Raw genomic sequence first — 12,754 nt, forward strand, 5'->3', positions numbered from 1 at the left:
TTGCGTAATCTTTTTTTACAACGAAGTTCAAAAATAATATATTTTTTGAGCATCAACGTGGTTGTGAATTCAACCAATGAGTTTTAATCTAGAGGACAACGTTAATCAACTTCCGGTCTATTCCAGAAGTGACGTAGTTCATGGAAAAAATTTTTGGCAACGGAAAAACTAAAGTCCCGGCCATATATCCGTGACTCTAGACATTTGAGTAGTTTCACAACCATATAATTATTAATTTGTCGAATATTGTATGCAAGCCAATATGGTGCCCAAGTGAAGGACGCTTTGTGTGGTGTTATATTTATAATATTTAGTTGATCTGTAATTAAAGTCGAACAAATATCTACCTCAAAATCATGAGTAACCTGTCGCCATTTGGTGGAGGAAAAAATCCACCGTGGGTTAGGAATGCTGGTAATTACTAATTATCATTATTTTGTATTTTCATTCATTTATTTTGAAGCTCATTTGCGCAATAAAGTATTACGATGTTTAAATATTTATAAATAAAAGTCAGGAAGAAGGGTTTGTTGTAAGAACCATAAAACATTATTTATTTTTCTATAATTATTCTCAATTTCTACTATCGAAGCACGCTATACTAGTTGATAAGATATTATCATTCATATGAGTTAATAAAATATTATCCAAGACTAAAAAAATGATCAATTCTTCATTAAATAGCTTAATTATTCATGTTTGTAGAACATAATACATAACTCTTTATTTATTTCAATATACTTGAAGCATTCATAATTTAAAAACATGTAATTAAAGATCTAGATGGTGTAATAATAGATAACTGAATGTACATGAGATAAGGAAAAGTTGTTTAGCAATAGAAAAAAAGATAAGAAAATCATTGAATCATGAATTGTATGTTTTATAAAATTATAAAAATTACAAGTTAAATACAATTTATATCTTTCAGGCCAGGGTATTCAGAATATTCAACAACAAATGTTGGGCCAAATGGGAAACATAGGAGGACAGCCTATGGTTCAATATCAGCAACAGACTCAGCAAGTTTATCAGCAGAGTCTAGGTTTACAGCAGGTAATTAATATAAATATCGATTAATAAATAATTTACTTACTTTGTATTATGCAATATCAATCAATAATACAATTCTAATAAAGTCTTCTTTATTTCAGCCAAACATAACAATGGCGTCAATGGCAACCCTTGGATCTAATCTTCCAACGAGTATTACAGGTCAATTATATCCTCAAGTTGCTACAGTATCTTATCCAACACCTAGAACTTTAAACACCAATGCCTTTCAACAATCGGTTACGGGTGTATCTCAACAAGTTCAGCAGAATGTTCCTTCATCATCCACAAAACAAAGAGTTTTTACTGGAACTGTTACTAAAGTCCATGACAATTTTGGCTTCGTTGATGAAGACGTATTTTTCCAAACCAGGTATGTAATGAATAATTATAGCTAATTACAATAATAGTTTTAATTTATTTACTGTGAAAAAATGACAGAATTAAGATAAGTATTGAATTCCAGCGCATGTGTGAAAGGCTCGAATCCAATAATCGGAGATCGTGTGCTCGTTGAAGCATCTTATAATCCCTCTATGCCGTTTAAGTGGAATGCCACGAGGATACAAGTGCTCCCGATGGGAAACAGTAACAACAATAATAACAATAATAATAATAGTAGTAGTAATAGTAGTAATAATGCCAGCTCTCAACAATCTGCTCAACAATTAAATCGTCAACAAAACAATCGACAATCGGGAACCTATAATGCCGTACCACCACCCACTGACAATACAAGTAATAGGTACTTATGTTTTAATAATGTTACAAAAGATTATCTGTTATTTATTGGAATTTTTTATTATCACATTCGTAATTGTTTTCCTGGAATACATCGACCTAATTAATCACAAACATATTCTAGCATGTTCATGCATCAGAAGATTGAAACATTTTTTTATGTGTTAATTGTTGATATTTTAAAACATTCGATATTACAGTAGATTCATAAGTAATAATCCTCCAACTAATGCTGCAAGCAATCGGAATAAGGCAGTTCGAGTAAGAGAGAGATCACCACGAGAACGTAGAAATGAAGATGATGAAATTGAACGAAAACGCCGCCGAGAGGAAAGAATTAGGGAACGTGAGAAGAAAGAAGAACGAAGTCCATCACGAACTCGACGGAGTAAGTCTCCGAGGCCTCGTCGTCGTACAAGAGTCGTACCGCGTTATATGGTACAAATACCAAAGATAGCACTTGATTTGTGAGTAGTATTTATTTTACCAAAATTATACCTAAATAATTACAGATTTCTACAAAATTAATGATAATATTTTAGGCCAGAAGCAGATGTGTTAGAAGTTCGAAGACGTTATCAAAATATGTACATTCCTAGTGATTTCTTTTCTACAAATTTCCGATGGGTGGATGCGTTTCCGCCTCACATGCCGTTCACTTTAAACAAACCATGCACTTTTCACGTTATGCACAAAGACGTAGATCCGTGTATTGAAAATAATGCCGTTCTAGAACCACCAGATGCTGATTATTTGTTTTCAGCAAAAGTATGTATGCATATAAAGCATCAATCAATTGTCTGGTGCAATTATTAATGAATTTAATATACTTTACTCTAGGTAATGTTGATCTCAATGCCTGCTATGGAAGAAATATACAAACGGTGCTGTGGAGTTACCGAGGACAGAGATCCCGATCGTGATTATGTCCATCCAACCCGATTAATTAATTTTCTAGTAGGATTAAGAGGCAAAAACGAAACAATGGCAATTGGAGGACCATGGAGTCCTTCTTTAGACGGTGCCAATCCTGAAAAAGATCCGTCCGTGCTTATTAAAACCGCTGTCAGAACCTGCAAAGCACTTACAGGCATTGATTTATCACACTGCACGCAGTGGTAAGACTTTTTATCATAGCAATTATCCGATTATTTAAAAAATTATCGATACTTGAAATTTTACACACTAGAGTTTCGGCAAATCTGATAAATTAAATTTTGCAAATTCTTGTCTTACCGTCACTTGCATCAAACGATTTCAATGCACTAGATTGTGTGCTCTTCGTTAGCTGCCAAACTGAGAGTAGATACGTGGCTTTTTATATTTCTCTATATATATACATATATTATATCTAAAAAACGGATTATACAGTGGCTGTTGCAGTTATACCCGATAGACTAATTTTGTAGCTCATTGCTGAGAGAGGTACGTATTAAAATATTATTTGAATCCTGATTGGAGAGTCGCGGACTGGATCAAATCAACTTAAAAAATCAAAACATACCGAAGGAATGAACGATATTTCAGGGTATCGCCAGCATTGTCTCTTCCTCTTTTTTTTCGTCACTGTGACTCATTAATATGTGCTTGCTGAAGATATTGAAATGTTCTGTGCGTCGCTTTTTCTGCAGTGCGTGGGCTTAAGAGCAAGCAAATACAAATGAATTTAGCATATAAGGCGAGGCTAAATGCGGCATAAAGCTGAGTTGACGTTTCGATATTGTTTTTCCTTGCGGCACAGGTATCGCTTCCTGGAGCTCTACTACAGACGTGCTGAAACTACCCACAAGTCAGGCCGAGTGGTGCCTTCTCGTGTTGAAACCGTCATACTATTTCTCCCAGATGTTTGGAGCTGTGTGCCTACCAAGCTGGAATGGGATAGTCTACATCTCAACTATAAGAAACAACTGGAGCGAAAGCTGCTGCGTGCTGCATCTAACCCCGACGATTCGGATGCTGCCAATGACGCTGATGAGGCTACCGTCGCTGATCAAAAGGCACTGCCCACATCATCCCATATTTACTTCTACCTTCTTATACCTTATATTTATTATTATACCCTTAGATTACATTATCGTCGAGCTGTTTCTCCCGTGACTAAACTGATTTTTTAGTAGGCAGCGTTTACTTATCGATCTTTTAAGCTCTACTTTTTCCCTTTTTTAACTTGATATACTATTTTTTTATTTTATTTTTTTGCTTCAGATACATTTTTTACTGAAAAACAGCACAATACGATTCAGATAAAAAAAAATATAAAGTCATCTTATGCAAGCTTTTTTTCGTAAAATATATATTCATTGTTGAAAAACTTATTTTTAAAAAGAAATGAATAGAAAGATCGATAGATGAATGCAGCAAAGAGCCCTTAGCCCAAGGCAGTCTCATTGCATTAACAAGCTAAGTGGGCAAGCACAGCTCGGAGCACAGCCGAGCTTTTTTATTTCCCACCACCCTCATGCTCAATGTTTGAATCATTTTAAAACTTTCATTTTGACCTCTATTTTGTATTTTCTACGTTATTGATATTACTTATTACTTATTCATTACTTACCAACTACACCGACACCAGAGCCAGGACACTAAGAGAGTCTAGGAGAATTATATTATTACTATTAAGTCATTATTCTTGAGGGTCAACGTTAATACTGATCTATGTGTCTTGTAATACTGTGAGAGAGTAGAGAAAGAATGAAGAACAGGGGTTGGTTACGATTGGTTATAAGGGTTGCTTATGTTTGTAGTTTTTAAAATTGTATTTTTAATTCATTTTAATGACAATTATTTTCTGTTTTCAGGATGACATATCTCCTGAGAAGAAAGATCCTACACATTATTCTGAATTGGATCCTAAATCTATGAATGTAAGTTCTGTGATAATTTATTCAACAACTCCATTAGCTTAGTACCTATTAATTTTCTTACATTTTAATCCTCAATTTTATTTTTTTTTTATTCAGGTTAATGAATTGCGCCAAGAGTTGGCAGCACGAAATCTAAGTTCAAAAGGGCTCAAGTCGCAATTATTTGCACGACTAATGAAAGCCATAAAGTCAGAACAAGCTAAAGAAGAAGGTCGTCAAGATGAGATCGACGATAATGAGGAAGAAGTTGTTACACCTCTCAAAGAAGATCTGAAAGATGAAAAAAAAAGTAAAGAGGTGAGAAAGTCAAATTATGCTTATAATTATCTTATTTTTATGACCTCATACATAAATGATAAAATAAAAAATTATATGTGCAGTATGATGAGGAGAAGAAAAAAAATATGGAACGTGAAAGAGCACTTTTGGAGAAACGTTATGCATTACCAGAGTCTTCGCATATTATTGTTCATCCTTCAAGAGTGGCTAAAAGTGGAAAGTTTGATTGTACTGTTATGTCACTCAGTGTTCTATTAGACTACCGTCCAGAAGATACAAAAGTAATTATATTTAATTAATGGTATTCATATATTTACACATACATTTGATTAATTAATGTTATTATTCAGGAACATTCATTCGAAGTATCTTTATTTGCTGAACTATTCAATGAAATGCTCATGCGAGATTTCGGTTTTCGTATTTATCGTTCTCTCTGTGGTCTGCCTGAAAAATCTAAAGATAAAGAAGAAGACAAGAAGAAAGATAAAAAAGACGAAAGAAGGGATGATAAGAAAGATGACAAGGAAAAAAGGAAGGACGATGATAAGAAATGTGCAAAGAAAGATGATAAGAAAAAAGAAAACAGTAAAGATAAGAAGGATGATAAAGATGCGAAGGGTAAAACTGAAGATCGTGATAAGGAAAGAGAAAAGGAAGAAGATGAGGATGACGACGACGATGAATCTGAGGTAAGGAAACTAGTGAATATTAATCTTTTATGATTATTATAATGATGAATAATTTATATAGGATGAAGATTCGATAAAAGATGGGAAACGTGATAGAGATAAGGATGGAAAAAAGAAGAAAGTTAAATTATATACTTACGATCCGTATCTGCTCTTATCATTTGTATATTTTGATCAAACACATTGCGGATATATTTTTGATAAAGACATTGAAGAGCTTATTTATACACTGGGACTCAATTTATCTCGTGCACAAGTTCGTAAACTTGTGCAAAAAGTTGTAACACGTGATTCACTTCATTATCGTAAGTTAACAGATAAGGCAAAGGAAGATGATAGCATCAAGGAAAATAAAAAAGACGATGAAGATCCTGATAAAGGCGATGGTTCATCCAAAGCTGAAGAAGATGAGGAAGTTTTAAAATCTTTAGCACTTGGTAAGATATTCTTATATATTATTGTTGTTTATTTTAAAGTTAATGTTCAAACATTTTTTATAGGTAATAAAAAATTACTGCCTGTATTCGTGGGAAGTGGACCACCATCAAAGCGAGCACGACGTGAAGATAGTGAGGGTACTGAACAAAATAATACCGAAATGGTTCCAGAAGGTTTTGTTATGTATAAAGGATCACTTCTTGATTTAGAAAAATTAGTTAGTCAATTAAAACGATCAGAAAAAGCGCGTTTAGACACTGAAACAAAAATGATGGAAATTCAACATGAATTAAATGCTGTAAATGATAAATCACATAAACAATCTAGTACTATTAAGGATATATCTGATGACTTGAAGATATATAAAGACAAACTACGGAATACAGAGGAAAAATTAAAAAAAGTTTCGGTAATTATTGGTTTATTTTATGGTACTTTTTCATGTTTTTTGATTCGATCATTCATTAGTAATTTATTTTTATTCTACAGTCGGAATCTCATTCATTTCTAACCGCATTGAAAAATGTATATCATACAACGTCCAAAGCAATACAAGCCGAAATCAAGAAAGTAGAAGTAGTAGAAATTCAAGATGAGAAGACGACAGAAGTAAATGGAGCGCAGGAATGCAAGTCAAAGAGTGATAGCAGATGGAGTGATAGTAAAAATTCAATTAAAAAAGAAAGTAATGATGGTGATAAAGATAAAAAATATGATACTAAAACTGCAATCAAAAAAGAACCAGCAGACGTTGAAAAAGATAAAGATAAAAAATAATCGTTTACATATTTTTTACTATTCGTATTTTAAAGTCATGAAGTCACCACTCTATCTGCAATGTAGTAAAAAATGTGTGCTTAGAAACACTTTAATCTACAATTTTTACTTATTAAACTTGTAATGATTATTTAATTAATTTAGTGGAGTTTAACTTTGAAATATGAATAAATTAAGTTATAAATTTTAATTTAGATATATATATATATATATATACATATATATGTAGCAATACTTTTTTAAAAGTATCATTGAAGACAATTATTTCATTCACAACTGTTTTACAGTAAGGTTGCATAATATAACAATTTGTTATTTAATCCGTTATGTTTGTTTTTTACCATCATCATCAGTCAATTCGATAAAAAAGAATAAAAGTATAAAATAATTAATCTACTATAAATTTTGTGTATTAAAAATGAATTAAATAAATAATGTAGGACACTGGTTTATAAAAAAAAATCTCAAAATAAATGTAACTATATAATCGGTTCGTTTCATAAATTTAATATACAGTCCTCTAAAATTATTCCATTATAAAAAAATAAAATAATTAGTTGATTCAATTAAGTGTCTAATGTTTCGTTGGACTAATCAAAATAATGTTTGGTTATTAAAATAATTGAAAAAAATTCATACTGAAGACACATCTTTAATAAATTACTCTGAAAAAATTTTTTTATCTAATTTCTAACAAAAGCAATACGTGATGCATAAAATTATTCTCAATATTAATAAAAAGATTATTATATTATAACGCAATGTTAGCCTTATCCGACTTCCTATCTGACTGTCATTAGTGTGTGCGATAGACAAGAGCCATAATCAATATCATATTTTTCTCCATCTTTATGCATATATTATTTATTTATAAATAATATTTCTATATTGATTGAATGTTTTACTCTGTTGTCTACTTATGAACAATCAATGATGACATCAAAAAATTGTTCGATACATAAATTAACCATGCACATATGAGGAAATGTTTAATTCCTTTAGAAGTCTTTATTTCTATCTGATTTTAGAGGAATTTCTGATATATAGGGCCTGGAATTTTTGTCACTATCCAGGTTGGATGAAAAGTTAGCTGGTATTCAACCATAAAAACATAAAAATAAAGGTATCTTATTATAAGAACAGAACAATAAAGAGGTATTCCTCACTATATCAAGGAGGGACGTATAAATAAGTCCAGAAGTCTAAAGTCCCAAATAGGGCAAAGCCACGAAAACTTATTGACCTAAATAGGTGATAATTACAAAAAAGTTGAAATCTCCAACCAGTATTATCATGAACAATGTAGCATAGTAGTTCAAGATATCTCAAATTAATTAGAATTCTGATACTCAAGAACATCGTTCCACTTTGCATGCAAAAATCAAGATTTTTCATGAAAAACGAGTTTTGGTATGCTCATATCTGATCAAATCAGTATTATGAGATAGTACAGATCTTATATCAAATATATATTAAAATGTAATTTTTCGACCAAATCTTGTCCGATCAAATTATTAGATGATTAAATGATATACTTTTTAGAAGAGGTGGCAATTTGTTGAGAAATCCATGGCAAGAAATTGATAATATCAATATAAGCATTACACGATCTTTCAACTTTATCAACATGATATAACATTAAAAAAAGTAAAACAACTCCAAATGTGAGTGTAAAAGAATATTATAATTTGAGTCTATTACATATATACTATTTTATCAAAACGACTGGTTTTAGTACTTGGAGGAAAATATTTAGATCAGAATTATTTAAATATTGAAAGATTTCATGCATGCAATCTGATGGCAATCTTCTAAGAATATTTGATTTTAAAAATCTTTGAATTTTCTTATATAAATTACAGCGCCGTTGAATATCACGTAAATGACATTTTAGAAAATTCCCATAAATAGGAAATACTACCGATAGCTCATCTGATTTTATGATATTCGCTATATTTTCGTTGCGACTATAATTCACTGCTTTATGCGGACTCTTCTTCAAGAAATCGTAATACGTTATATCACTCTGATCAATATTAATATTCATTAAATCAACCTCTTTGTGATAATCACGTTCATAAAGTTGGATCTTTTGTAAATCGTATTGGTTATTCATTTTATTGAATTTGTCCAAAGTCTTTGCGCGAACCCACATCCCCATTTCTTTCATCTTAATCACGTGCTCTATGAATGGTTTAATTTTTTGGTATTGGACAGTATTACATTCTTTTAAGAGAGTATCAATGACTGTATTATGTTCTTTGTCCTCAATATTAATATCAGCACCGATTTTTAGGAGCAATTTGTGGATATCACAGGACCAATAACCATATTCTTCAATAACGTGATGTAGAGGTGTTTTACCAGATTTATTAACACAATTCACTGATACATCCACCTCAATAAGGATGTCAAGAAGATTTCCAAAACCTTCTATATCGTAGTAGATATCTTCTTTAATCATGCATGCGTAATAGAATACAGTTCTTCCATCTCTATCTCTCATACTAGAATCAGCTCCATTTTTTATTAAATATTTCACAGCCTCTACCTTTTTAGTCCAACAAGCATGATGAAGTGGAGTCCTCATATGATTGCCAACTGCATTAACATCAGCCTGATAGTTTACAAAAACTTGCATGGATTCGAAACATGGTACACATCTATTTTCTCTAGACATTATTAGATCTAGAGGAGTATTTCCTTCAGAATCTTTAATATTAATATCAGCCTTCGCTTTTAAAAACGTTTTAAGAGTCCGATCATCAGTATTAAGAGCTGCATAGTGAAGGGCTGTTCTTCCACGTTTATCTTTGGCATCAATATCATTTATATAATTTAGAATAGATTCAACAATTTCTATTGAAATTTTAGGTAATTTTGCTGCTGAATGTAAAACAGTTTTTCCATCTGCATCTTGCAAATTCACATTAGCTCCATTTTTTAATAGAAGGTCAACCATATGGTACTGTTTGAATTTGACTGCCTCGTGCAATGCTGTGTTATCAAAGTTGTTCTTCATATCAATGTTTGGATTCTTTGTCAATATTGTTTTAACAATATTGTCATCATTCTGTTGAATTGCCAAGTGAAGTGCAGTATCACCGTAGCTATTAACTGCATTGATATCAACATTACTATCCAAAATATCTTGAATAAAATTATCTGCTCGTCCACTCCTAGAAGCCAAATGAAGTACATTATCACCATTGTTATTTTTAATAGCTGAATCAGCGTTACATTCTAATAGAGCTTGTACCAACTCACTATTCTTATACGCCACAGCATGATGAAGAGGAGTATTTCCTTGCAAATCTTGGAAATTAATGTTTGTTTCTTTTTTTAACAAAGCATTAATAATTTTTAAATACGTTTCTTTAGCAGCAGCTTTAACTCCAAAACTAGAGGTGAAAGTTGTCCGTCCGATTGTATGAAGTGGAGTTTCTTTACATGAATTAACAATATTAGCGTCTACATTATTATCAAGAAAAACTTTTATCATATCTAAATTTACTTGTTTAGCTGCCAAATAAAATGGCATGAGACAGTTTATATTCTTGAGTTTATAATCAGCACCTTTTTTTAGAAAAAAATTGACAACTTCCACATTTCCATTAAAAACAGCATTATGAAATGGAGTTTGATCATCTCTACTTTTCTTGTTAAGTTTTGCTTGATCATTAGGAAGACTGTCTAATATTTTCAAACTATTTTTTTCAACTGTAAAATGATGTAGTACTTGATGGTAATTATCTAAGATATTAACATTCGCACCATTACCGATAAGAATATCCACATCAGACATTTCTAAACCAACAGCAACATGAAGAGGTGTCCAGCCTGCTTTAATTCTTGCATTTATATTAAATTTTAAATTTAAAAGAACTTCAATCGCTTCCATATCTTCAGCTATTATTGCACGACATAAAAGTACACCACTATCATCATCTAGATAGAATGCAAATCGTCGATATGAGTTATTTGTATCGATAATCTCTAATTTCATTTGAAGTATCGTTGTATATTCATCTTTTATAGCTTTTTCACATAAATAACGACAATCACTTTTTTTTCTTGTGATAATATGTTTGATACGATTCTCAATAATATTCTCTAGTTGATTTTCCAAATTTGAATCATCACTTTCAGTAATTGATTTTTTTAACAATATTTCTTTAACTCTGACAGTAGAATTGAGAGAAAAATAATCGTCAGATTCTGAACTGTTGTAGTTCCATAGTAGAAGTCCAAAATGAGTAGGATGTTCAAGCTTTAATGGAATCATCTTCTCAATTGTGGATTTTTCTGTTTCTGCTGTTATAAGAATCTTTTTCTGATCATCTTTCCACAAGTAAGACAAATGGAATCTTTTTACTTTAACATTGACATCAGAAAAGGAGTTATCGTGGGTTGAAGCTGTAAATAAATATTTACAGACTTGATTATTACTGCAATAATTCCATCATAAAAAATGTAATTTCATAAATAATTCAAAAGATCGTGACACTTAGCCAATATCTGATTCATATTTCTTGTAATGATTTTAGAGATTAATTCTTTATGAGTAATGATACCTTTTTGATTGTTCGAATCACCATGTGTATGAGACATGATTGACATGTGCTTGATGAAATAGTCAGAAGTACAAAAATATTAAATATTAATCCGTTCTTTCTTTCAATTTTTGTGTTATACGTTGTGTCCATAGACTTTGTTTACAAGTGCGCATCCACGATTGTTGTAGCTTCCATTCATTATTGCGTAATACTTTTTCTCAAGGACATCCCTCCCCATGAAAAATACAATGAATTATGTATATAAATGTAATTGATGTATAAATATGGACAATAAAAATTGAAATCATATATATCATTTAAACAATTTGTCAATTTGTGAAAATAAAAATATTACATTATTTTTTGATGTAGATATTTATTACCCCATTGAAAATTAGAGACTATATTTGCACTACAGAGCAATCCAAAACTCCTGTTAGTAAATGGCACAATGACGTACATGTAGAGCACGAATCAACATCAGCTATATAATATAGTAAAAGCGTTCTGTATGATTTAGAAATAATGCATGTTTTAGTAACTACTACAAAAAGTATTCAAACATTCTATAATTTTATGGACAATGTATTCTTAAAAATGAGCAGCTAAAATCACTCTCGAACAGACGAGAAACATTATCTTATCTTTTCTGAGAAGATGACGAAAAGTTTTTAAAGCAAGGTACTTCACTAGATATTATTTAATCGAGTCGAAATTGCTCAAAGAATTATTTCATTTTCATGAGGTATTTTTACCAAAGCTTCTGGGTGCCCCACCTCTTAAGAGAAACCTTTTTTTGTAAAAGTATTTCTCGATTGATATTATTCAATTGTGTAAAACGAGATATCACAATGTTGAATACAATACCATCATTTTCAGTTAGCGGAGGTTCTAATTCCAGATACAATGTCAAACATTGATCATATTGAAGATCGCTCAAGAACATCATTGCATTTTGCATGCAAAAATCAAGATCTAGAACTTGCTAAAAGTTTGGTAAGAAACGGCGAAAATTCGAATGCTGTTGATGACCAAATAAACACTCCTGTGTTCATGGTTGAACTCCACTTATTACTGCTTGAATACATAATACTGATGTAGCAGTTGAATATCTTTCAGAAAATCATGCTGATTCCAATGCTATGGATCGGATAGGTTATACACACTTCTACTGGATTTTCTTTGTAATAGTAATAGCACAGCTTTGCGTATAGCGCAATTATTCGTACAATATCATACGAATATTGAAGCTCGAAGTTATAACGATCAAACTCGTTACAATTATCTATTACGTCACAACTAAATTCTTTTTAAATAATCATGCTAATCCTTTTGCAATTAATGACAATAGTTG

The 12,754-nt window shown here is 31.3% G+C and overlaps 2 protein-coding genes across 4 annotated transcripts; one reads left to right on the top strand and one right to left on the bottom strand.

Moving 5' to 3' along the window:
- The first annotated feature begins 19 nt into the window (after window positions 1-19).
- Window positions 20-7,183, top strand: LOC118070029 (cell division cycle and apoptosis regulator protein 1-like). 3 transcript variants are annotated; one of them, XM_035088443.1, is made up of 15 exons: window positions 20-414; window positions 932-1,056; window positions 1,155-1,426; window positions 1,520-1,798; window positions 1,995-2,261; window positions 2,337-2,562; window positions 2,635-2,912; window positions 3,536-3,791; window positions 4,593-4,658; window positions 4,755-4,955; window positions 5,039-5,218; window positions 5,288-5,629; window positions 5,691-6,066; window positions 6,130-6,476; window positions 6,557-7,183. In XM_035088443.1, exons 1-15 carry the CDS (start codon window positions 357-359, stop codon window positions 6,842-6,844), a joined length of 3,561 nt encoding a protein of 1,186 aa, XP_034944334.1. In that variant the 5' UTR covers window positions 20-356; the 3' UTR covers window positions 6,845-7,183. The 3 variants fall into 3 exon arrangements, with proteins under 3 accessions (XP_034944334.1, XP_034944336.1, XP_034944335.1); XM_035088445.1 differs by having other exon boundaries at window positions 2,034-2,261; XM_035088444.1 differs by having other exon boundaries at window positions 1,998-2,261; window positions 6,557-6,844.
- A 1,369-nt stretch (window positions 7,184-8,552) lies between these two features.
- On the bottom strand, window positions 8,553-11,674 carry LOC118070001 (putative ankyrin repeat protein RF_0381). Its single transcript, XM_035088402.1, has 2 exons — window positions 11,419-11,674; window positions 8,553-11,260 (listed from the first exon to the last, which is right to left on the bottom strand). Exons 1-2 carry the CDS (start codon window positions 11,462-11,464, stop codon window positions 8,553-8,555), a joined length of 2,754 nt encoding a protein of 917 aa, XP_034944293.1. The 5' UTR covers window positions 11,465-11,674.
- Window positions 11,675-12,754: the final 1,080 nt, after the last annotated feature.

The sequence above is a fragment of the Chelonus insularis genome, unplaced genomic scaffold, assembly GCF_013357705.1.
Source record: "Chelonus insularis isolate UGA/USDA-ARS -01 unplaced genomic scaffold, ASM1335770v1 contig_4_pilon, whole genome shotgun sequence".
NCBI classification, from domain to species: Eukaryota; Metazoa; Arthropoda; class Insecta; order Hymenoptera; family Braconidae; genus Chelonus; species Chelonus insularis.